Here is a 26,878-nt window from a genome sequence, read left to right as displayed (position 1 = left end):
CTGTCAAGTATTTACATCCCATGCAGAACCATCAGCAAAAGGGATGATTCTCAGTTACTCAAGCAATCACATAACAAGTGACTATAAATTCTGAGCAGGTCTCTTTGTTAACCTGCAGGGTTTTCTGGAACCAAGGCAAAACAAACTTGGTTTACTGATAAAATCTTCTAGAGCGAGTAATTTCTGGGAGGCATCTCTCTCAGGAATGCCGGTGTGTACTCTAAAAGCAGGTCTGCTTACACTGACACCCACATCACTGGCAAGGGATGGCAAAGACTCTGTTTCTGCTGCCTTAAAAATTAGCACTGAACTCATAAGGGAACAATATCCAGCTGCCAGCAGACAGCATCCTGAGAATGTCTTATTCCAAGCAGCACAGACATGTTACTGCTCCTTCAGCCTGAGCACTGTTTGTCAGCAGCCAAAGGCAATGTTTGGAGACATCTGTAGACAGTAGGACTGAGGGTCATGATAGCCATTAATAACGAGGCCGGGTAAAGCAAAAACACTTGAACGATGGAAGCTGAAAATATTGCTTAAATGTCTGGGTGGAGTGCTGCTCTTCTGTTTAGTCTGTTTACATCCAGCAAGTTTTCCTTTATCCTGCTTTGGTGAATTACTCAGAGATGTAATAACAATTGAAAAAACATTTTTTTTACAATTTCTCCACTTTTAACGAGATGTTGACAGATATAAAAAAGAACAAAGATATATGAAACTCATTTAAAGCGCATTAAATGCTACTGTGGTGTCTTTATTGGCCTTCAGAAGCCTGACAAGTTGCTGAAACTCTCACTTAACAGACAGGTTGACAGATCCATCTAAATAAAATGTGAAATTTAGACAGCAAAAACTCCATAGATTGGACTGAGTCCTAAAAGACAAATTATTAAATCTCCAAACAGTCCTAGAAAAAATGACCACCATTCCTTTTGGTTATGCCTTCTAAGCATAGATGCCTGGTGGGGGGGTGGGGAAGAACAGTCTTGGGCACACATTGGAGAAAGATGGCACCTCTCCAGAGAGAGTAACCCCAGAAACCTACACCATGGGGCAGTTCAGTGCATGTCAGTGCTAAAGGAGAGGGTTTGTCAGGCAAAAGCTGCAGTGAGGCCTCCATCGTGCATCCCTGGTGACCAGCATGGTGGCCCTTTCTTTCCATCTCTGTGGCCTCCTGTGCCAGGCACACCCCTGCTACCTTTGATTGCAACCCACACACACAATCACATGGTGCTGCATGACTGTCAGGATTAACCTTCAGGAGTCCTAATAAAAGGAGATTTTCAGGTGGCCCACACTCTGGGCAGGACCAACAACATGGCCCCCTCAGCCATTACTTGGGGGCTCCCGGGCTGGGATAGAGAAAACACAAAATGTTTGGGATTAATTACTCTCCCAACTGCAACTGTGTTTACAGAAGTGATGCTGAAGGGATGGAAATGAAGTCTGCACTAAGGCAGCTGCATCTCCTCTCTATGGAGTGTCTGGTGATCAGCTTCCCTGCTTGCCCTCCAGTGCCCTGCGGGCTGCTCTTGTTTTCTTCTCACAACAGTGCAGCTGGACTAGTTACTAAAAAACCCACCACAAACCCCCCAAAATAAACAGAAGGAAGGCATTCCATCCGGGCATGAGGACTAGGGACCTGCCTGGGTGGTGTGTGCTCCCAGCCTTTTGTGAGGCACACCCATGCTCACAGTGAGGAGCGTTTGTCTTGGAGCAGCTGCCCAGAAATGCAAGATACCCTCTCTACAGAACAAGCCTGCTGTGAAAGGCATGTCAAGGGAGGTTAATTCTGACTCCAAGTGACATGGAGGCCACTGTTCAGGGAAGGTGGTGGGGCTCAATTCTGGTGTGAGCATAGCAGGCTCATCCTCATGGAGACCAGCAGCACAAGGCCTTAGATTTTTCTTTCCAGAGCTAACTCATCAGCTGAAAGCTGGGCATTACTGTCACCTCAACTCCTGAGGCTGGAGGAGATGCTGGTGCTGCTGCTTCCCACAGGAAAACAGCCACCTCTCAAGCACTGTGCCAGGCTGATGGCCCCCCTGGCACAAACCAGCACTCCTGGTTGCTCATTCCCTCAGTTGAAGAGATCTGAATTATACTAAAGTCAAACAGAAAAGACAAAACATATTTTTTAGGCTGAAAATAAATACCTAGGCAGTATATCAGCTCAACAACATTCTACTTCAAGAAGTATGTATCAGACTAAAGAAATCCCATATGCAAAACTAAGACCTAATCACCAAACATGTACTCATGCATTAAGAGTCTGCTCAGCAAGTACCTGAGTGGCAGATGATCCTTAATAACTCAGAAGGGCAGAGAAAAGTACACCAGGACCAACCATGGCCAGAAAACCTGACAAGTAAGATGCCACATGGTGCTATTTGGGCTATTTTTGCCTAACATCTGCTGTTGGCAATTAGTAAGAGTAGATATGCCTTTCTTTTCACTCTGCTGACACAACCTGCTCAAAAGTGGCTCTTTCCAATTTCCTGGACTCTTATTGACCAACCCACGTTTTTCCTGAAGGAGAGAAATACAGATTCTACTGTTTGAAAAGTGCTGGGGTATTTTCCTCTCAGAGGGTCCTATAATATTTTATATTATTTTATAGAAGCTCCTATAATACTTTATAAGTGGAGAGTGCATGTAAAGCTTCTATAACTCAGAATAAGACAGTGAGAGATGGGAAAAAAAGGAAAAAAGCAGGTGGGATAAAAAAAGGATAAAAGCAGTGTGTTTGAAACATCTGAATTTCAAATAATAATAAGAAAAAAATGAATTAAAATTAGGAGAATCAGCATAGTGATTTCTAAAAACGCTTGGTATAAGTAACCAGATAGTATGAGCAAGGCTGAAAACCAGGAAATAGACAAATTTAAACAATGATGAATAAGTGCAAAGTGCTGATCTTTACTGGCAACTAGTGAGCCCTAAAAGGCAAAGTGCTCTCAGAAAACTCTTCAGAATAAAAATCAAGTATATCCCCAAACCTACTAACTGAATGGAGTATAAATGCTACCATGCAAGGTAGAGACAAACGAAAATCCCTGAACAGAAGTGTAATAGCAGAAAATAATATTATCTTGAAGTGCTCAACTGGTGCAGCTGTGCAATTATTAGAAACAAAGGTCAGCTGAAATAAACCATGGCTGTAAGGAAATAAAATAGAATGCAAGGCAACACAAGAAAAAAAATGTTTGAAAGATCTTTGGCAACAGAGAATTTAGTGGAATAAAGACCAACTCAGGGTTAAGGATTTGTATCCATCACCAAAAGGACACTCTCACTTCTCAAGTCACTGTACCAAAGAGCATTGGTGGAGCTCTGAAAGTGCAACTGCAAAGATCTACCCAAGTTTGGGTGACACAGCAAAATTCTGGCTTTAGTGAAATATCAAAGCACTTTATCATTGTTAAAATCTGCTCCAGTAATGAAAAAATGTGAGAAAAAAAAAAGCCAAAATGTATTTTAACTCTCAAACTTCTAAAAATAAACTTGCAACAGAGACTACCAAAGTCATGGTACCCCTAAGGAAGGAAAGATGAAAGCTCTCAGTACACCAAAAATTTGTGAGAGACAAAACATTTTAAAATGCAGGATGTGGTTAGCCTTTTCTGATGCAGAAGAGCACCTCACAGGCCCTGTGAAGATCAATATCTGGCAAACACACCTAAGAGCAGAGCAGGTTTTGCACAGAATTATGTTGCTTTGCACTCTTATCTGTATCAACAACTACAGAAAAAAACATAGCAATGCAATGACTGACTAATTGCAATGTAACCAAATGTAATGAATTAATAGGACAATTCAAAGAAGATTCTCCCCCAAAGGTAGCTACAAAGTCATTAAATCTCTTCCTTAATGACTCCTCCTGCATGTGGCTTCAGTCATATATCAAGTAATTCTTGTAACAAATTAAAAGTTTGGTACTTGCTATGCAATAATACAGGAAGCCACTGGATGCATCAAACCAATGTGTCAGGGCACATTCAGTTTTAGAAAGATTAATACAAATATTTTCCATAACCAATTTTAAATAAAGAAAATAATAATCATGCATTTTAACTCATCAACCAAGTAAAAATGAAAATAATAACATTTTCTTCTTGACAACTCTGTAAACTAATTTTGAAATGGGGATGTTAATTTTTACAGTGGAATTTCAAAGTTCTATTCTTCTGCTAAACTAGACTTGAAGTGAGGACATCAGAGTAATCAGGTCACTTCTGTCACAAATTCCTGGATTTGAGTGCATGTTTTTGAAACTGGGATACCAATACTGAGTTTTACAACCATTTTTCAAGACCTTTTCCAGAAATGAACACAAAATTAGATGCACAATTACCTACATGCAATTTCACAGACACTTTCCAGCATCTCAGAATTTAGACTTAGTTCAAATGGCTCCAAATTACAGGTCAACTTCAGGCCTTGGATTAGAGCCCAGCCCATAAAGCTGATTAGTGTCCAAACAAAAGAGTACAACCCTATCCGTAAATCCATGTCACGTGGAGTTTATTAAAATCCAACTGATCAGTAGCACTGAAGCATTTATATATTTTAAACAATGGTTATTTTCCTAAGGTTAAAGAAATAAAAGCATACCAACAGACTTGCTTGGGCAGTGCTGGGTTTATGTGCTCTGTAAATTGAGAGTACAAATGCAGGTAAAGAACTGCATCATGTTATACAGACCACGTTCTGCACTGAATGATGAAAGTGGGTAGAAAGAAAATTGGAGAAAAGATGCAGTCCTGTAAGTCTTCCTTTTTTTTCCTCAGGGAAAAAACCAAACCAAAACCTTTCAGTTGAAGAGATCTGACTTATACTAAAGTCAAACAGAAAAGATAAAACATATTTTTTAGGCTGAAAATAAATACCTAGACAGTATATCAGCTCAACAACATTCTACTTCCAAAAGTATTTATCAGAAAGAAATCTTATATGCAAAACTAAGACCTGATCACCAAATATGTACTCATTTTTACCTTTGTCTCTGTTCTTCTCCTTTCCTAAAGAGTCCAGTTTCTTTCTTAATGACTTCTTCCTCTTTTGTCCATCTGTAAGAGGCAAAAAACAAAAAAAAAAAGAAAACATAAAAAGGAAGTAAGTGAAGAGAAGTAACCCTGAACAAACTGCTGCACAAGCTGCAGCGAGATGGTCACAGCACTGGGGATCAGGAAGGGTGTGAGGCACATTTCACAAAAGCCGGGGACTGTCACAGTCCTCTGGCCCAAAGGAATGTGGCTTTGCTCACCCAAACACTGAGGCTGTACTGGGGAACACAAATGTATCCCCTGCATGCTGCTGGGCACATTTACACATGCATGGTCACTGAAGAGTTAACAATGGAGGTGTTTTGCTGGATGCTCTTGAGAGCAAAGCACCATAAACCTAAAAGGTTTATCCTACAGGACAGCCTTCATCCATGGTCACAAGGCTGTGATTCAGGTGTGGAACTAAAGGTAGTATTTGGAAAGGGAGGATTGCTAACCTCCAGGATAAAGCTCTGCATACCAGCCATACCAGTTGGGTGATAGCTGACCACCTTCACATGACCCATCTGATCTGAACTCATGTTGGGAGCTGGCACTAGAGTACAGCATGTCCAGATTGGTTCAGATGGATTAGAGCCTCAGAAAAGTTTTTGTTCTGACAACCAATATATTGTCCAAGTTTTCACTTAGGTATTAAGGACCAGTGGTTTCAAGCAATATCAGAGGCAGGTTGGTTCTTGAAACAATTATATCAAAAGGTTGGCTATCATTATTTCCTTCAGCAGCATCTTTTATAATGAAAAGTCAACAAAACAGAATTTTATTTATTAGGTCTCAACAAATACCAGGGATTAAGTGAGGGGCCTGCTTTAACTCGTACCTTTGGAATTTTTTAACTTCCAAAGCAATATAAAGGGTCTAACATAGACACTGCTCTAGATAAACTTTAATGAACATATACTTTTCCCTTACTGGTTTTGTATTATGGTAAAAACTCAAAAATAAGCACACCATATCCATTTCACTTTTAGGGCAAGAGAGTCACCAAGTAACGTGTCTTAACACATTTTCCTAGTTGTGTAAGCCAGTGTCTTAAGTAAGCCTTAAGTCTTTTATAGCAAGGAACATACCACAAAGGAGTGAAGTGGATCTCTGTTAATGAACTCTCATCTTTGCAATTAGGGGTCATAAGATCACAAGATATTTCTCCATACTTTTCCCTCAAATCCTTCTGAAAACCAAGACCAGATCATTACCTGACAGACTGCTCAAAAAATCTAACTTTTTTTTATAGCCAATTAATATACTTTTATTTTAAATATAACATTTCTTTTTTTCTTTTTACTTTTTGTAATGGTGGTTGAACCGACTCCACTTGCACTCTGTAGTTTTTTCCAGGATACCACAGAATCACAGAATGGTTAGGGTTGGAAGGGACCTCTAGCCCCTTCCTAGAAGATCATCTAGTCAAACCACCCCCCCAGAGCAGGGTCACCTGGAGCAGGTGACACAGGAATTTGTCCAGGTGGGTTTGGAACATCACCAGAGAGGGAAAATACACAACCTCCCCAGGCAACCTGTTCCAGTGCTCTGACCTCTCCAATGTAAAGAAGTTCTTTTTCATGTTGAGATGAAAATTCTTGTGTTTTCGTTTATGGCCATTGCTCTTTGTCCAATTGTTGGGCACCACTGCAAAAAGTCTGGTGCCATCCTCTTGGCACCCATCTTTGAGATACTTATATAGACTGATGACATCTCAGTCTTCTCAAGCCTAAACAGACCCAGGTTCCTCAGTCTCTCCTCACAAGAGAGATGCCCCTCATCATCTTTGTAGGCAGTTGCTGGACCCTTGCCAGTAGGAGATTGTTTCTCTTGTGCTGAGGAGCCCACAAGTGGACAGAGCACTCTGGCTGTGGCCTCGCTGAGGGTGAGAAGATGGGCAGGATCAACTCCCTTGATCTGCTGGCAAAGCTCTTCCTGATGTACCCCAGGATACCAGCAGCCCTCCCGGATGGAAGGGCTCCCAGCACCCACAACTCAGATATTTGGTTCCTGTCTCGAGGTACAATTGCCAAGTGTTGGTTATGTTAACTCCCCTTTTCCCACACCTGCTCTGGTGAGAATTCATCGCTCTGAAATAAGGCTGACTAGATGGATAAGTTATCCTTATACTGTGAGAGTTCAGCGGTATAATGGTGGTAATTCATTGCCTGATGCGGTCTATGATTAGATTTTCCTTTTTTCTTAGACACATGACAAGGCTATAATTCAAAGTCATATTCTGATTGATGAAAAGCTCAGACTTTTCACACCCTCTGACATTTCCTGTTGTTAAGATTGAGTTTTTAAGAGAAATTCTTTCACCTCTTGGCAATGTGAATAGTTGGTAGCCTGCTCACATACACCTGACAGTACAGCTTGTTTTTATAAGGTTCCCTGCTACCATTGTGTTCTGGCTTTATATCTATAAAATGTTTTTCAAATTATTTTCCATGGTATAAATTCAAATTACTGCTTCACAGACTCTTTTTGATAGATGATTTATATTTCTTTAGAGTCACAGAGCCATATTCTCCAAAAACCCATTTATTGATATACTGAAACATAAAAAAATGAGAGAAAGAATCAAAATTTGATGTAAAATGCAGTGTTTTGCTATGATCATTTACATTTACAGTTCACCCCACAGCAAGAGAAAAAGAGTTGCATATGAAAATAAGGCTGAGAAAAATCTCAGTAAAAACTAAAGCTCAGAAGATCTGCCAAGAAGTCTGAGGTCAGTTCAAGTTTTCATCCTCCCCAGCAAAAGACATGACAAATTACAGTCCATATGCTGTACATATAAATATGTTTTCAAATTATGTTAATACAGGGCACATCAGGCATGAACATTGCTGAAATATTCATCGTGTTTAAAGACTTATGCAACCTCACCAGTTTTACATATTAAATTAATCCCATTCACAATAATAATGCTTAGTATTTATTAGCTGCAGCATGGTTTTGAAAATATAATTAATATCCAAAACATTATTGAGAAACAGGCAAAGCATCATTACCCACTCTTAATACCTACTGCATGGTTTTTAATTAATTAGTAAATACTTCTGCAAAATAGCATTGTATCAGTCTGAAGTGCTATTAGGTATGGATGGACTGCTATTTTTAACTTCCACTTTGGAAAAGTCTAAACCACATAGTGATAAACACTGTTGGGCTGTTATCCAGCTGTTTGTGTCAGTAAATTGTCAATTTATGTCTTCATTCTGTAGATCAACAATACACTGCTCCTTCAATAGGTTCCACTCAAGAACATCAGCAAGACTAGAGAAGCACTCAAATGACAACTGTCACAGTGAAGGAGGCTGTGGCTTTTTTCCTTTGCTAACCCATTCTGTTTTTCCTGAAGGACACCTGTGCAGACAGCTGTGCAGATCAGCTTGTTTGTCAGAAATGGACTTGATCTGTACAGTACTTACTAATTTATATGTTTGCTGCATTTCTCACTGCAATGCATACATCACTACCTAGGCATCTATTTATTAAGACTAGCATAATGAATATTTAAAAGACCAAGAGTCTAGAATCAAACTCCTGAGTGCACATTAAATTGCTACGTGACCTGTTTTTCCAAAGTGGTGAGCACTTCCAGGTTCAGTTAATGACAAAAAGACTTTTCTATTTGAAAAATTAGGTAACCTCTTTAGGACTCTGCCAGTGAACCACACGGCCTACAGAATACAAGATTATTTGTACTGATCTACAGACTTTTTACAAGAATTGAACAATTGGACTTCTGAGATTATCAAAACTTAAATATTTTGGGTTAAAGTTGAAATTCACCTGCAGTGTCATTACTAGCACAACTTTTTTAGCATTTATACTATGAAATCCCAGATTTTCTACAGACCATTTGAGGGCTTAGATTTCTCTCTAAGTGAGACCATGGTTCTACAAACTAGGTAATAAGAAGCCGTTTTCACACTGAGGATATATAAACTTCAGCTTTGACAGTTAAAACATGAAAAGAAAGAGAACTTTGTACATTTTGAAAATTATTCTGTTGCTCTGCACAAGACCACCTACCAACCACCTACCTTCTATGACTGAAAGAGAGAGAGTAGTGCAGGCTGAATCCTGTTATTATTTACTTCCATAACTTCTTTATTCAATTTATATTTATGGAAATGAACAAGTCTGGTAGGTAGAAGTGTTGCTCAGCATAAACTAAAGCATCACAAATTAGGTATAGGGAATTAGCTCAGAATTATACAGTTAGTGGCACACAAAGTTAATACTCAGAAAGTCTTGGCCAATAGTTTCAGATTATGCCACTTAATAGTCAATATCCTGGGAAACTCTAATCCAATATGCTTTTACTAATTAATAAATTACGCAGTAAAATAGTACAACAGCACCCAAGCTTTGTACATAATTTCTGGGACAATATTACAGCATTAGGCTTCAGGTAATGAAAAAAAATACCCTCTCGTATCTGCTTGAAGTGAACCTGTAACAAAAACTGAATATTTCAGCACTTTCCTTATACATGGACTAGTGGATTATCTATAAGAATGATATTCCTTTTATGTTACTTACATGCAAGAACAATTTTTATTACTCAAAAACATAATTCATAAATTCATACAAATCCTTTAAACTAACTTAACTCAGGGGGCTTTTGACATAAGAGATGATATGCTGCTGACAGGGTTGGAGAACAAAGAGAACTTCCCATTTATTGGCAAGTTCCTTTACTTAAGAGAAATTAGTTTCTTGTCTGTTTAGGGAAGAATGTTTGTCAATTTCCACAATTAAGGGCTATTTTAACACAGTGTAAAAAGAGGACCTATCTCAGTGATTATTATCAGACCTATAGCTCAATTACCAAAACAGAAACAGGTAAAAAGGTTGATATTGTGAGATTTCTAAACTACTTCTTCATAGTAATTCTAATTCTATTCATGGCCATTTTTCTTAATAGCCACTAGTAATTGGATCTAACAGCACTTCAAGAAAAAAAAAAAATATATCTTCCAAGATTGCAATCAATTCTGTCTTGAAAATTACTACCAATGGCACCACAAAGCACAAAGTCAGACCCCTCTTGAGCACTCACTGGTTCACTTCACTCATCCAGAGCAACTCATTTCCCAAGTGCCAGCCTCCCACAGCCAGCCTGTGTGCCAAATGTCAAGCTGTTGTCTCTGTGGCCTGTGCAATACTGCAAGTAATTGAGAGTGTCAATCAGACAACACTGCTAAGTTCTGTTGACAGAGCACAATAAAGGCAAGACTGCACTTCATTCACTGACAGTTGCACAGTGTTTGTGGTTGTAGCTGCTTCTTTGGGTCACTATCAAAGCAAATTTACTTCTGAATATGCACTTGGGGCTGCTCTGCTGAAGAAGAGGGTGCTGGTTTTACTTAGCCATTTCTGTGACTGTAAATGTTCATCTTGAAATATTTATTTTTAAAAACTTGTTGAAATGCCCTGTCCCCATGGAGTAACTTCCAAAACACTGCCAGCTGCAACACAAATGGAAGATAAAATTCAACCAGAGAAACAGGATTCTGGCACACAAAGCAATACAAAAAGGGGAAGGCTGAGCCTTCAGATATTTCTTATCACTCTCGCCCTTAGCCTCAGCCATACACACACAAGACCTCCATCAGTGATGCAGATTACTGTATTTATTCAGAAGCCTTGGACTATTATCCCATTTTTCCTTATGATCTGTGTTCCACACTTTACTTCATTTTGACTTAAATCAATATTTCTTTGTGCTTGTCAGCCAGCAGCTGATGGAAGGAAAGCCATAACCATTCAAGAATATCCCACAGCTGCAGTCATGGCCTTCCAGGTGACATCTGGCTCATAGATGCTCACCTCAGCCCACAGCACCAGGTTCAGGCTGCTCACCAAAGGCACCACACACACAGCAGAGGCAGCTTTCCTCCGATGCTGCTTCCTCTGATACAGCAAACAAGCTCCAGCATTCCCTTCTCTGAGAAGTTCCTGAAGACTGTGCTTATGGCAGAAGAACCAGCATGAAAAGGGCAGAGCTGAAGTCAAAGCCAGTTTTTCAGGAGACTGGACATCCCTCCTGCTGGGCTGTGCACAGGGGGACAGGGCTGGACAGGGGCAGCACCTGAACCAAACAATTCTCAGGACAACCATGAGAAACCAGGAGAGCTGTGAGGAAAGTCAACTGTGCAGGAAACAACATTCTCAGCAACACACAGTGCATACAGTACAACCACCTGAGAAAACCCACAGCCAGCAGACAAAAGTGTGCTTTTCATTCACCCCTTCCACATCCCAGCAGACTCTCTGGTAACCTGTGGTTAGTGCATCTCATCAGACCTAGCTTTCAGTGCCTCTGGGCTAAGGCACTACTAATTGTTAAAATGAAACACAGAAAAATGACAAAGTCCAGCTGTGCAGGTTTTGAGTGATTCAGCTGCTGAAAGTTTAAAAGCTGCACTATACACAATTTCTTTACTGTTGAACAGTAAGAACTTGGTGATAGTGGTAGACAAATTAAATTATTTATCTAGAATGTATTCATAAGTTTCCATGTAACTCATCTAGAAGGCAAAACTGATGGAAATGTCACCTACTTCAAAAGAAAGCTGCATCCCTATAGGAACTACAGTTTTATTTATCAAATAACAGTTCACAATAACCTCCTGCGGTTCTGATACAAATTTTTAAAAAAACCCCAAACAACCAACCCTACATTATTTGCTTGCCAGGTACTAATAGATGTTTTTATACACATCAGTTGATACTGAACAGGTATTCTGAAGGCAAAGGTGATGTATCAATTTATACTAGCTGAGCATATTACCAGTAGACTTCTCTGTCTTCTAGGAAAACAAATCTGAAAAGTGTAGTTCCAAACTAGACACAAATCTAGAAAAATGCACTATTTCTATTGAAACCTATTTTCAAGCCCTATTTCTATCAAAAATATGGACTATAACTGCAGTGAGATAGGCATTAACTCTCCTTCACATAAAAACCCACAAACAAACAGAAACAAACAAAAAAAACCCCAACCAAACAACAACAACAAAACAAAACAAAAAAAACACCACAAAAAAAACCCCAAAAAACCAAGACCACCACCACCACAACCAACAAAACAACAACTTACTTTGGTCACTGCTCTAATTCAGATAGCAAATACTACCCAACTCCTGTGACTAAAGGCATCATAAAAAAAAATTACATTTCCACTCCATTTGCCTACATGTACCCTGGTGCATTTAAGGACTTAATTAGTCTCCAAGTATATATGTTATAAAGAAATAACTACTTTTGTATTTTTAAATATGTTCTTCCACGATTCTCTGTTGTGAACAGACTTGCATTAACTGGTCAGCAAATGCAGGTGCAATGTATTGTAAGGGTGAAACCAAAGCTAAGTTGATAGGGAATATGGGATTTGAGCTCTGGAGCAAGGTCAGGGCTCCTGAAGCCACAGCCACAGAGAGGGATGTCAGAGCCCACCCATGCAAGGAGAAGAGCTGGGAAGGAGCAGCTTCCCAAGCCTGCCCAGGCCACTGCACTCCTGCTGTGCAGGAAGCTGCAGGTCTTACAGATGAACACAGCACAGCTGCACCAAAAAAACCACTTCAACAAGTACAAAGTGGATGCCTGCCTTGTTTGTGCAAGCTGTGTATAAATATCCTTAAAATAACAGAATTTTTAATAGTTGCAGAATTTTTCAAAACACCACCAGAAAACCAAGAATAAAGTTTCCTATATTTCCTTTTAATTTGATTTTTGTTGTTGTGTTTTTGGTCATGGTTTTTTTTGGGGTTTTTTTGTGTTTTTTTTTGTTTTGTTTGGTTTAAGGTATTCTTTAATCTTTTTGCATTTGGGCTATTGACTGGAAGTAACTGTGTTGGAGAAGCCAGGGGAAAAACCCTGTTCAGTTATTTTGCCACTACTGTAATGAAAACAGATATAGTTTTTTTTGCCATTTAAATATTTTTAACTAATAGTACATTTCAGATGGCTGCATTACACAAGCTCTGAGGAACAAGATATTCAGCGATTTTTAGTATCCAAACACTAAATTATAATTGTTTGGGAGCTGATTTGTTAAATCTTTAGCTGGACCCCTGGAAACAACTCATTTTGACACAAAAAATAAACAGTTGCTCAAGTTCTTTTCTATGCCAGAATGAGGAAAATGGCTGCTGCTGCCATACATAGATGGGATGATAAAAGTAACTCAAAAAACCCATGCAAAGCTACCTGGCACCCTTTAGAGGATTATGAGGAAAGGTCAGATGCCCTGGTATGTGGCTGTTAGTGGAAAGCAGAAAAAGCAGGCAGATTCCTGGGAAGGGAAAACAGACACACAATGCCAGGTTTGACTTCCCTGTGCATAAACCCACTCAGATTTTCAACTCATCCACAGCTCTGCTTGCTTCATCACCTGCATTAGCACAGGACTTCCCGTGTCATAAGAAATCCCAAGTCACAGTAATCTAACAAAATAATACCAAAATCCCACCTCCCACCCCCCCACCAAAACCCTTAAAAAACAGCCATAGAAAGTGGTCCAGGTCTTTGATGGAGTGCATGCCTTGTGTCAATAATGGAAGTAAAGCATGTGTCTAGGCACACTGAAATTCGAGAGAATCACTCCTCCTAGGCTTCAGGGCACATTTCCTACATTGACACTGATGACAGCATGCATGAAACAGTAACATCAAGTAGCAGGTGCAAGAAAAAATACAGACACTACTTTTTCACATTATAGCAGTATCCACAGCTGGCAGGAGTTTCCCTAATCTCCAAAGATAGGAAAGTTCCTGACTTAAATAGCCTGGGATACACCAGGCACCTTGCTGCTGCCCCTCTCTCTAAGTAGAAGACACACAGAAACCCTGATGATGGGCAGAGGTTTGAAAGCTTTGAGAAAGACTGAACAACACCCCCTTCTTGGGGTGTTTTCATAACTCAGAAAAACTGTCAACACTAAAACGGGTCAAAAAAACCCAAAAAACAACAGATTAAAATTAACCACACTAATAAATGAAAACAACTACAGTCAATGAAGGTATTTAAGCTGTACTGAAAAAAATTCAAAATACCAAATGAAAACCGAACAGGAGCCTTGACGCTATAGTCTGAGATAGAAAAATACAAATACAAGCTCTAAAACTGCTTTCAGTTCACTGAGGAAACAGCAGGGAGAGAGAAATTGACTGTCTCCTGGCTTCAACTGCTTAAATAAAAATTTTATAATGTGGAGGAGGAAAGTAGTTTGATGCTACTGCTAGTCAAAATGACTCAACTTGATAAGGAGAGTTACCTTCAATCCAAACACTACAGGGCTACAGGGTGGGCCAGGGCCAGAACAGACACAATCACCAGCATGTAGCTGGTGTTGGATGTACTGTTATCAATAAAGTCACTTGCACACCTGTACTGGCAGGTGAAGGAGCAACGACACTTCACACCTCAAATATTTCCCCCTGCATTGCTCTCACTGTGAGCATGAGTTGAGCTCTTCAGAGGAAGAGAAAATTCCTCTAAATCTCTGGAATTTAGGAGACCAGTGAGTGGTCACAGAGATGGTTCAGGGCACCCAGGTCTCCGTTGTTTTGACTCCTTTGTGTAAGTCTGTCCTCGGACTCTCACCTTAAAGAAGAAGCCACACAAGAAAATAAAACAGCTTTCATAACTTACTTTCTCTGGGACTAATTAAACTAGTCCACAGTAGTCCTCCTCAGAGCTGTGATGAAGAAATGAAATGAGAAAGGAGCTCTCAGTGTGTGGAAGTGAAATCATGGTGCAGCAGGTCTCTCACTGGACAGTCTGGTGACTCAAATGACTGAGCTGTTATCCTTCTGAAAAATGACCAACGGATCTTACTTCTAATAATGTCTCTTTGTAGTAATTACCTGTCCTTTGTATCATCAATCATAGCAGAAACAGGTGTTGAAAATGTAAACTACACAGAAAAAAAAAGACACAAGGAGCTCTGCAGAGAACACTTGGGTTGATTTCCTGCACAGAAATAGAGTCACATGGACATCTGTCTAATCTATTCTTAAAATCCTTCAGCAGGAGATTACATCTCCATTAAATCTCAAGGCAGCCTTTTCAGTGTAAAAGCCTAATACAAAGATATATATAGTACCATAGCTCTGATAAAATAAATCTATCTCGAGTCACTTTATCTTTCCTAATCAGTAACTAGAGACATTACGCTTCTGGCATCAACCACAACTGCGCTTAAATCATGCCTGTGGAAAAACTAGAGAAAATTTATTACCTAAGGCAAGAAAAAAATCATCAGGAATATTCCCTAATGCACTTCTGAAAGGAGCAACACACACAAGATAATATAAATAAGTCTGGTTTTCAACTGAAATTTCTGAAGAAGTATACTGGAAGAATACATATTATACTGATGTTCCATGCTGGCAAAGCTCTGCCAAAGGCAAACAGAACATGGAAACTGGTAGGCTGCAATATCAGTATTCTTAATAAAGGTCCAAAAGCTTTTTCCTTGGTATATATTTACTGGCATTTATTCTTTGGCTTTGAACCACAATAAAGCATGAATGCATAGGTCACTATCGAATCACCAGACATATACATTTGACTATTGGCAAAAAACGGGATAGCCTAGGTGGGCATTCAGAATCAAAGGGTAAGTACTACAATGAAGTGTTAAAAACAGATTTGGCAGAACACATCCAAGAATGTCTCTGCTGCACTAGCGTTCTCCCAAAGGAAAAAGACTGAAACACACCTAATTTTGCAAAGCAGTTTTAGAGCATCTTGATGTCTATTTTGCTTCACAACACTGATTTTCTCTACCACGTCTCAACTTTTGAATATGGCCAATGGTCAAGATCAATGTTTTAAAATGAAAGCTGAGATTTTCATGTCTGACACTAATACAGACAAAATACCAAATATACTTACACGTACTTCGAGTCAATAGCTATGTCAAGTGTAGTCCTAAAGAAACTACATTAGATAGGATTTTTTTTTGTCTCAGAAGTAATTTTTAAATTCTATGGGACATAATATCAAATATATTTCAAAGCAGTCCCTGGATCTGACATTTCAAAAGCAGTACCCTAAATGTACAACAGCATCTAAATAAGCAACTGCCCTAGTAATGAAAACCCTGGTCGTGATTCCATCTTCTCTCACTTTTCATGATATAGGAATATATGATATATGAACTTTTCATGATATATAAAACCACAGACTGTAATATTTCCTTATTTACCTTAGGAATTTAAGCAAGATCTCTTTCCTTCACTGTGAAGGGACTGAGACTCCTGTCAGTGCTCCTGCCCAACAAGTTCCACAGGTAAGTATTCCTTCAGTGTCTATCCCTGTCCTCATTCCTTTCCTCTCTCTCCACAAAATACACCTACACAACAGGTAGGTTCTGGAAGTTACACAAATCTTTATTTTAAATGTGCTAGGCTATAAACTTATTTTGTCATATTTACATTATCAGTGCCATTGATTTTCCTGTGAAGCCTACAGCATTTTCTACCTCTGTTCATACAGCACAACGAAAATGCATGCTGCTTCTCAATCAATCAAAGCTCCTAGTTATATACAAAATACTATTTAGTAAAAAGACAAGATTTTTTTTGTTTGTAGTGATTTTTTTAATGAGTAAAACCTTTTGCTTTTAAACCTGTTAGCTTACCTCTGACAGAATAGCTAAGTTGAATAAAGCTTTCCTGATGTAAACAGACATGTAAAACATGCTATGTGATACAAGAAAATCTCAGAAATCAATTCGCTGAGCATGGCATAGTCTTTTATTAAAAAAAAACTGCCTCACAGCAAAAATTAAAAAAGGAACATCTCTTCTGCTTAAGTTTTGAAGATAATAAATTATTTCCCCTGTTACAATGTTAGAAAAATTATATTCTTGCAAGCTTGATGTATTTCCATTTTGTTATTTTCTCAACAGTGGCAAAAAAGTGAATTTGAAAGAAAAAATCCTGAAAAAAATTTCTGTGAATTTCTTTACTGGGAAGAAAAAAAAAATGAAATAGTTTTTTTCTTCTCTTATCTGTCTGCCTGGAAAAACTCTGTCACCTTCACTTTGATAAATGCCTGTGTAGCATAGTTCAAGATTGTGTCTCACAACCTCTACCCTGCAGCAGCTGGGACTTCTCCTAGCTTAAAACATTAATTCAATTTTATTTCCTTCTTTTTTTTTTTTTTTTTTACCCAGACTGAGAGACACTTAGTTTTATTTTCTTAGAATGAAAAAAGGAATCCCTGGAAAAATATATTTTTCCATGAAATATTTAAATTGGAGTGCACAAGGTGGGAAGTTTCAGTCTGAAAATCAGCAAGTTGAACAGTTTTTCTCTCTGACCAGTCTGTCTGATACACCATAGCCAAGATTTACTAATGTAGTATTATAAAGGAGGAGAATTTATCTCAGCCTTACTCGTCTTAAATATAATCTTCATGAACCCTACTACATTGAAAGAAAATCCATGGACTCATAAGCCCATGCCAGATACGTATTTATATGAGAAGAATTAGCAGAGGCTGGCATTAAGAGGGGTGGTAAGAAGTCTCTACACTCAGAAGATACCCTGACATCAGCTCAAAAGCAACCAGTCCCCGACCCTGTAACTCCACAATGTATATGCTGCAGTTTATTCAGATGTTTTCCACTGCCACAACAGCTATAATGTATGCAACATGGTCAGTGATTAAAAACAAAGAGCAGTTTGGAGCCCTCACAAAAATGCAAGTCCAGATAAAAATCATAGTCACTCTCAGTGTTAAGGAAAATGAATAATGAAATATAATGGTGAGTAATGTAAGCAAAAAACAGATTGAAAGAAGCACGCCCTGCCAAAATAAACAAGAAGCATAGAATTGTGTAACTCTTAATTCCCTTTTCTATTCAGAGCTTAACTGGAATGGGGGGGCAAAGTACACAAATGAATGGTAAAAATTCAGAAAGCCCAGCCATGTTTCCCTCCATTTCAGAGGCAGGGTTGTCTCAGCTCTCAGTCTGTAATCACACACTTATCCAGCCCTGCTTCTTCAAACTCACCTGACTAAAACAAGTCATACAGACGACCAATGCTCACTCCCTGTGAGCACATGCACGGTGTCACGTGCCACAAAGCTCGCATGCAAAACCATACATCAGCACATGTTCAAGCAGCAGCAGCCTCCTTAAAATTACCTTCCTTAAACGACTGGGACTGCATTTAGGCTTCTAAACCCACCCTTACATCATCTTCATTACAACCAAACAAATGACCTGAGAACCAGGTTTGACAGTAAAGTTAGAATTACTTTCTCTCTCCTGAAACACCACAGAATCAAAAAATCATCAGTGTTTGAAGAGACATTCAAGATCATCCAGCCCAACTGTCAACCCAGCACCAGCATAATCATCAGTAAACCACATATAACCCCAAAATGCTCTCCCTATTGATTCTTGCTCTCCACAAATCCTCCAGCCCCACTGCAAAGCTGAGAAGACAACATCCTGTTAGGAACTGGAAAGAACACAAGAAGTAATTTTCTCTTCTGGAATAAAGAGAAAACCCGAATGTGATCCCTGAGTCTCAAATCTTATTCGAGCCCCTTCACCAACAGGTTCCCATCACACCTTCAAAACCCAGGCAGATGCTCTAGGAGCTGAATTAGGGTTGAAGCCCTAATTCCCCATTTGCTCAACTCCCAGTAGTTCCTACCCCTGCTTCCAAACACAAGGGTCAGTGAAGTGGGACAGGATAGTTAAGAGAGGCATTATAAACATGAGATATTTAGGAAACTGATCCAATCAAACCTTATTCAACAACCTCTCAGCTCAAGAGATTCCTTGGAGCCAATGAACAGAAGAAAATGAGCTCCTCTGCTGCTCTGATCCCAGTTTTACTCTGCAGAAGCCATCTAACTTGAGGTAGCATTTGCTTGTGAAGACCTTCATTCAAAAGGTTCATTTTTCTCACTAATTGTGTGCAAGGACATACACAAAATCGTAATGTCACCAAAAAGTAAGCACACCTGAAGTCAGTTGCATCAACATTTTTTTCTCCTTTTTTAAAGAGAAGATTGACTTCCCTGAAATGAGAAAAGACACACTATATTGTAAACATGAACTGCAAAGAAGTATCAGCAGAATGGTACTGTTGTGACATTAAGAATGTCAGCAAATTAAAAATCTTTCACAGAGTAATTGCATTGGTAAGGAAACTGTGTAATGCTTTGCCTGGAAATTACATCCTCTTGCAACTTAACACATTAACCAACACAAGATAAATGATTCTTGGTCTAATTTCTGGTGGCAAATGGGGGAATGACATGGGAGCAAAACAGGAGTTGATTACAGAATTTGAAAGATAAAAGGCAGAAAAGCAAGACAACAAGAAAAAAAAGTGAAACATCTCATGAAATATGTAAAACTAGTACCTCTTGATCAACTCGAATTCATTTTGAATTACCTACTTTAGTGCAATTGTAGCATATTTTTAATGACAGGCTGGTTAAAGAAATTCCTATGGGAAGTGATCCCTTCTCTGTGACCACAGGATATTTTACTAGGAGATGTTAGTAATGTTTTTCATTAACAGTAATAGCTACAATACAGTGAAGGAGAGGGATTACATATGAGGTACACAGTCTATGCATTCCTACACAAGTGTGGGAATAGCCAGATGAGCCCTGGAAGAGGTAAACTGCACTAGCTGTGACAAAGGGACTGTCTGAGCATGGGAGGACTGAAGCATTTTGAAGAAGCAACCAGTAACAGCATGTCTGTGGTTGTAAAGATAAGGCAGAGGCATCTGTACTCTGGTTTAACCTCCATGCAAGCACGTTTGGCACACACACTTGTTAACCATGAACAATGAATTTTTACTTTTCACCATACCTTTGCCAGTAAATGTAATTATTCAAATGCCTGCAGGAAGCAAATGCCCAGCAGGCACATGCATGTTCTGATGTAATTCTCTACCAAGTTTTGAAAAGCAGCCAAAGGAACACAAAGAAGTCCAACTCTATACACAGCTTTCTAAATTTTCTAATACATAAATAGTTCACTTGCCTCTACTCATGAATATTTTCATAGGGCATTCTCTGAAGCAGAAGAGAGTTGTAGAGTTCATCTTTCATTTTTCTGGATCTCTCCAGACCTACAGAGCTCCTCTAACTCTCTCAGACACTACTAGCTCTACATCTCACAGTTTTAACAGTCTGTTTTTAACTTGAGTCTGGTTTTAGCTTGATGGCTGTGATGGAATTTTATTTTATTTGCATTCTTGCATACCCAAAGTGCCCAAGGCAGTTTCATATGGATAGAACTTGAAATTCCCAGTTTACACATGATGTTCGACTGTGATGATTAACTGGATGGCTTCCTGTAAACTCTTGTCATAAATTTTCATTCCACACATTTAAAAATTATAGGAACATGAAGTGGACTTCAGAGTGTCTCTGCAAAGGGCCTAAACCAATCTGTAATAATTTCAGAATATGTTAGATTCTTATTCTCCTATCAAAGTACCACCACAGATGTAGCATGATGGATTGACAGAGTGATTATTAGATATACCCACTTCAAAATATTATTTATTTCTGCTGTCAAAACTGGTGCCAAGCTTTGAAACAGGATAGACAGTTAAATACAAAATGTACCTTAATTCTACCTATTACCTTCACTTCCTTCAATAGATGGTATTACAACATTTTAAAATTCATTTGTACTGGCTATTCCTTTGTGATGTATACCTTAAATCACAGAAAATCTAATGATCGGATCATTCAAAGCAAGAATGCAGATGGCCAGTTATTTGCCTCTTATTAATAATTTCATTGGATACATCCAAACTGGAGAGCAGAACTGAATAACCAATTTATTTCTCAGTCAAACTGAGCCAAGAGATTCATGAAATGATGGGGTCAGCAGTAGCAATGAAACAGTAGCCTGGAGTTCCTGACTTTTTGAAATGCCTTTTATTTTTAAATGTTTAACAAACATTTATATTCTTATTTAGTTTCTACACTTAAAATTACACTTTCCAGACTCAATATATCTAAAATGGGTAATAGTTTTAGAACAAAAAAGGGTAGATTTAGAGTAGGTGTAAAAAAGGTATTTTACGGTGAAGGTGATGAGACACTGCAACAGGTTTCCCAGATAGGTGGTAGATACCCAATCCCTGAAAACATTCAAGGCCAGATTGGATGGAACTCTGAGCAACCTCATCTAGTTCAAGATGTCCCTGCTTATTGCAGGGGGCTGGACTAGATGACCTTTAAGGTCCCTTCCAAATTAAGCTACTCTATGAATGTGTGAACTCGATTGTCTTGGATGATATTACCACACATCCACATGCAGGACCTCCATATGTGTATTTTCATTTCTCTCAGGAACAGCCATTTGCAGTTCAGACTGTCAGAAATTATTGGAATGCTCTTAGTGTTCCAGTTCCTCCTATGAAAATCCGATAAAATTGTTTTCCTGTTTATCAAACTTGTTTTTGAGGGAGCAGGGAAGCTGGTGAGGCTTGAAGAAATTGATAAAATCCATCTCACTACAAACTGATGCCTTGCTATATGCATGAAGTTGGACTTTGTTGGTTTTGGCAGGAGTTTTCTGCGGATCCTAAAAGGCTGATGAATACAAAAGCCTGTCTCTTTCACATTTGTTTTCTACATCATTATTTTCACAGACGGGACAATTTTGTTTCTGTTTAACTTAGACTCATTAAAAATTGCTCCTGTGGCATCACTGTGTATATGCTACCACACAGCACCTCTGGTCAAAGGGGAGAATTCAGTGATTCCTTGTTATTCCTTATGTAAGTATACAACTGGAAAGAAACCACAGGAAAGCCAGATTTGCAGATGATTGCACAACAGCTATCTCTGCTATGCTTGATCTGCAGCCTACAGGAAACAACAGAAACTTTCTCATTAGTGAGGTTTAGATCTCTTCCATGGTAACCTAAGTACAGGTCTACCACATGCACATATCGTGCCCCAGGATTCCAATAGCTGAGCTTCTCCTTTTCATTTCATCTCCTGTTTCCTAGGAGTTTGACGTTTTATGCTGAAAATTATCTTGTTTTCTGTGAAATAAGCAACACTGTCTTTAGGAAAACTTGGGTAGGACTCACATTATTTGATATGTCTTCACTGTCTATCTGAACAGCTGGCTTCCTTCAAAGACAATGTTACACAGAGTGAAAAACACCACTTCTATGGTAAGATCTATCTGACCTACATAGACATTTAATTCTGGATATCAGGAAATGTCAGAAAAGCATTTTTCTCTCAACTGAGTATCAAGACATCCTGGCATGACTAGGTCTGATTTAGATTATCTACCCTGTAGACATCTGCCCTTGATCAGATGATCCCACCCCTAGGTGGCCCAAATTGGACACAGCAGACAACTTTACTCATCATTTTTACATAATGACTATGGTTAAGCAAAACTGAAATAGAAGACAGTATCTGTGGAAAAAAAAAACCCCAGTGTTTACTGCTGTGATATGAAATCAGTGGCTTAACAATCTAAACAGAGACAGCTTATCAAGCCCTTACCTTTGGGGATAGTAATCTGACAGCCCAGGTCACAGTCCTGCTGCAACTGATAAAAAGCCACTTCCTGCAGTCGAGCACGCTCCAGCTCCGAGAGGCTCTGAACGGGAACTGACTTCAGCCGAACGCTGCGCCCTGACATGCTGTTCCAAGTGAAATCACCCTACAGGAAATCAAATGGAAAAATATGAAGCATCATATGGTATGCACAGTTTAATAAACAGAACCATCTCTTTTACTGCTAGAAAAAACAACACAGGTTCTTCTCACCAAAAGGCTGTTTTCTTGGACATCTCTAACTTTCAAATATCTTTATTTTCCCTAGAGCAGCATTCCTTAAAAGGGATACAGACATGCAAAACAAGAAGTCAATTCTGTCTGAAGCCATTTAATCAAGTATTGTTGCAAAAACACTAGGATTCCAGTAACAAATAAAAGCACAATCTATGAATACTTTTCATCTATGCAATTACTTTTCCTCTTCTTTCTATGCAATGAAGCACAATGTGATCTCTTTTTGCAAAGCACAGCACAGGACATTACATTAGCTTAATGAAAAGCACTATTTTGACATTTCTCATAAAAAAATTTACTGTTTGCACACATGACTCTGCTGATTTGTCATTAAGTTCAATATCAAACAGAGTTTAAATATTTTTTAAGAAACCACTTCAAGTATACTGGAACTATTCAAATAACTCTGAATGGGTACATAGCTATAGGTCAGACTGATGGATCTTTGTATGTACCTGGTAAATTCACTAAAAAGCACCTTAAAGCTCACCATTGTCTGTTAACATGGAGGCTTGTTAAAAATGTGACTTCTAAAGTAAGAAATGTAAAATGGATCTACACAAATAAAACTACTACATCAATTTTCAGGAAAAAGGTGTATTTTCTAAACTGCCCCTCCAACCTGAAGGACCCCAAGTTCAAACTGTGCCCACCAGACATTCCACCACTTCTTTCTTTGTTTTAAAACAGCGCATTTACTTTGGACAGAAGAGGGGAAAAATAGCCATAAAGTTCCCACTGTTATGAAAAACAGAAACAATTGCTAGAGTTACAAGCTCATCACAGACTGAGCCAGATGATGAACAGCTCTGGGTCTCTGCTTTCTCGTATGCAGTTAACTCAAATTTAAAAATGCAACAGTAACACAGCCATGACCATAAAACCTGATGCATACAAAAACTGTTATTTGCCAAAATGAACCTATGCAGCCGCAGCTGTCCTGCCATCAGCTTTCAAACCCTCTTTATCCTCAGCGTATTTTTCTCACAGCTGCCTGGGTTACGTGCCCTCCATGCACAGAGCATACAAAAAAAGATAAACATGTCACCACAGAATCCAAAGCAAACCACCTGACGAAGCCACTAAAATACAAATCAGCCTAAATACACAGTTTGGTTTCCAAATGTTAATGTCACTTCTCAATCCATAGTTTCATTACTCTCAGTCTTTACGAAAACAGGCATGGTCAGGAAACTGGTCTGAAATCAAACAGTATTTGAAGGCTCTCAGTTTGTTGATGGATTTCCAGAGTCTGGTAAGTTCTTGGCAGTGCCTGCTTTTTCCCCCCACTGAATCAAAGATGTTCACTTCTCTTCAAGCCCATCTGAAGCCCAAAAATATTAAACCTGATGACACCATGAAAACCACATTCAGAACATGTTCTTCACCATACTTATCTCTATCCCATGCCATACAAGATTATTTGGTTTCCTTACCCATTAACTGAGCTCTCTTTTGTCTTCAGTGTTCTTTAGTATTTGATCAGATATTCAGGCTTGAATTAAGGACGCAGATCCAGATACGCTGCATCATAAAATAAATTAAACACAATATTGTTGACCTGCAGCTGTGTACTAAGCAGCTGAGAGTGAGCCTGGCTGGAGCAGCTGCGACTCCCAGGACACCTTTTGCTGCCAGACGTCATGAATCTTAAAGACGAAAAGTTGTATTTTCCTTTCTCTTCTTTGAAGCAAGCTGAGAGGCTGGCCCAAGGAAAAGCTCAGTCACACAGACAAGCTATGACTGGGTTCCCTGCTTCTTACTCCAGAGATGTGCTGAGCTAGTGCAAGGAGCTGTGAGGAAGGGGCAGATCTCCCAAAAATCCTCCAACCTGGGGATGTGGAAACTCAGAACCATCTGCAACTGCCCCAACTCTCCCTCTATAAGGAATAGCCAAGAGTGCTGGACACAGCTGTCACGGCACCTTAGAATACAGCAAGGAGCTCTTGGTGGCCTCTGCCTGACCTTCTCACAGAGAGCTTTTTAAAACACCTTTGAAAACTTACTCAGGCAGGCCAGATGAATTTATAACATAATTTGACAACAGCAACACAGAGACTGAGCATTTTACACAGTCTGCTAGGGAAAAAAAAACATCCTTGATAAAGGCGCTGCTTCATAAATAATGTCTGTCATGTTCACAGTCCCCATACAGAATGCTGTCATCGATAGTGCGTGGGCAGAGAGTGTAGGAATTTGTGAGAAACAAACAGTGAATCACCAATTATTCTGATGGCAGCTCTGCCCTGTGTGGCTTTTCACCAAGTCATTCTTCAGAGACAAGTTTGTTTGTTGGCTGGCATGACCTAGCGCTTCACAGACTGCACACAGAATCACGGGCTGGAGTTCACAGCAATGGCAAAGCAGTTTATGTAGTGTAGCTTTCTGGGTTTTTTTTTTCCTCCAAATACCTACCCAGATGCTCTGTCCACCTCTAAATCAGCAGGCTGAAGAGCTGCCCATAAGCCAGGGTATGAAAGTCCTAGCTCAAAAAGTCACAGTCCCTCTTGGGTTGACATCTTGGCCATTAGCCTGGTTCCTGATAGCACCAAACTCAGACATCAGATGTCCCTAATTCTGGAGCCCTATGAAAAGCCCAGGGAAATCAATGCAGAGGCCTCAGCATTTTCAGTGCCTCAGATCCGACATCAAATCCTCAAATTATGCAGCTCCTCACCTCCATTTCCAGCCTCTTTCCACACTGCTGCCCAGGGCTGAGAGGTGCCAAGACCAGCTGGTGCGCTGCACATTAGGCATCACACCAGACAACATTTCCAAGGCAAAAAAGCTCTCTTATCTGCAGAGAGAGCTGAATGACCCCAGCAAAGTACTGTCACTGACTGTTGAGAAGCTGCAGCCAAAGAGCAGCGCTCTGTTAGTCCTCCCAAGAATATGCTGTACATTTGTAGTCCTTGCAATCTTTCTTCAAAAATAAGTTTCTTTAGCCCACATATCCCTTGTGCCAGTATTCTCTGAGTTTCCTTAATGAGCAAAACTCTATTTATATAACTGGAAATGGGGTTGTGCTCCTTCTTGAGCCTGGTTTACTCAAACCACGTGATGAAGGAACTGCCATTTCCAGCTCTGCAGAGCAGCTGCCCTGTAAACAAAGTATCTAAAAATCACCTATCCTTCTTGGTGGCCTGTATAAAGATTAAATTTAATGTCTGTGAAGTATTGAGATAGCCTCTTCCACTTTTACTTCTGAGCTCCAGAGACAGGGTTTTTCCCTTTATCTTAGATTTTAAAAAAAGTGAAATAATATTGGAACTATAGGTACAAATTCATATTTATTGGAAATACAGGTTGACAGTGCTTCCTTCTTAGAAACTGAATTCTGCTTTGAACCTGGATTCTTCAGGTTATTCACTATACACTAAAAGTGTTCCCTGCAAGAAAACCCAGGTATCTTTGGGGCACACTGTCTAGTTGAATTTATTCGTATATAATTTCTATTAGCTACCAGCACATCCAGAGAATTATCTTTCCCATTTCAAACTACGGTTTATTTCCATAATGCACAGCTTTATATTTAAAAACATGGTATCAGAATTAAATGTTATGACACAAAATATTCATAGCTTATGAAGAGGTAATAGAAAATATACCCTATGAGCAACAAAATGGAAGAAAATGAACACTTGTTTTGCTCTTTGGATTGATTTTTTCCCAGAACACTCAAAAATGTTCATCTCAAAATTCTGAATTGAGTTTGGCCTAAACTCTCATAGAAAAATTACACACTTCTGAGATTGTAACTTTGTCATTCACAGACAAGGAGTATGGGACTTTTAGTTTGTTTCTTAACTGTGCAAAATTCCAAGGACTCACTCACACTCTGGAGAGGTGCAGGATTAAGAGAACCAAATTACCAGGCACTGAGAATTCCTCTGGCTGATCTCTTGTTACACCAATGACCAATTCTAGATATAAATGCCTCATGGGACTGCCAAAAATAGCTTCAGAAACAGAATTGACCTAAA

At 39.2% G+C, this 26,878-nt stretch overlaps 1 protein-coding gene across 2 annotated transcripts in view; it reads right to left on the bottom strand.

The window, feature by feature from the left end:
* ARHGAP6 (Rho GTPase activating protein 6) overlaps positions 1-26,878 on the bottom strand; it is a 292,853-nt gene that overhangs the window by 36,763 nt on the left and 229,212 nt on the right. For both annotated transcript variants that reach the window (XM_030943793.1, XM_030943803.1), the window contains exons 2-3: positions 22,605-22,764; positions 4,998-5,069 (exon numbers count right to left, since the gene is read on the bottom strand). In XM_030943793.1, coding sequence (XP_030799653.1) covers positions 4,998-5,069; positions 22,605-22,764 — 232 coding nt within the window. The remainder of the gene's footprint in view (positions 1-4,997; positions 5,070-22,604; positions 22,765-26,878) is intronic.

Source organism: Camarhynchus parvulus, chromosome 1 (assembly GCF_901933205.1).
Source record: "Camarhynchus parvulus chromosome 1, STF_HiC, whole genome shotgun sequence".
Taxonomy (NCBI): domain Eukaryota; kingdom Metazoa; phylum Chordata; class Aves; order Passeriformes; family Thraupidae; genus Camarhynchus; species Camarhynchus parvulus.
Note: the sequence above shows the minus strand (reverse complement) of the source record. Positions and strands in the feature narration are given on the sequence as shown.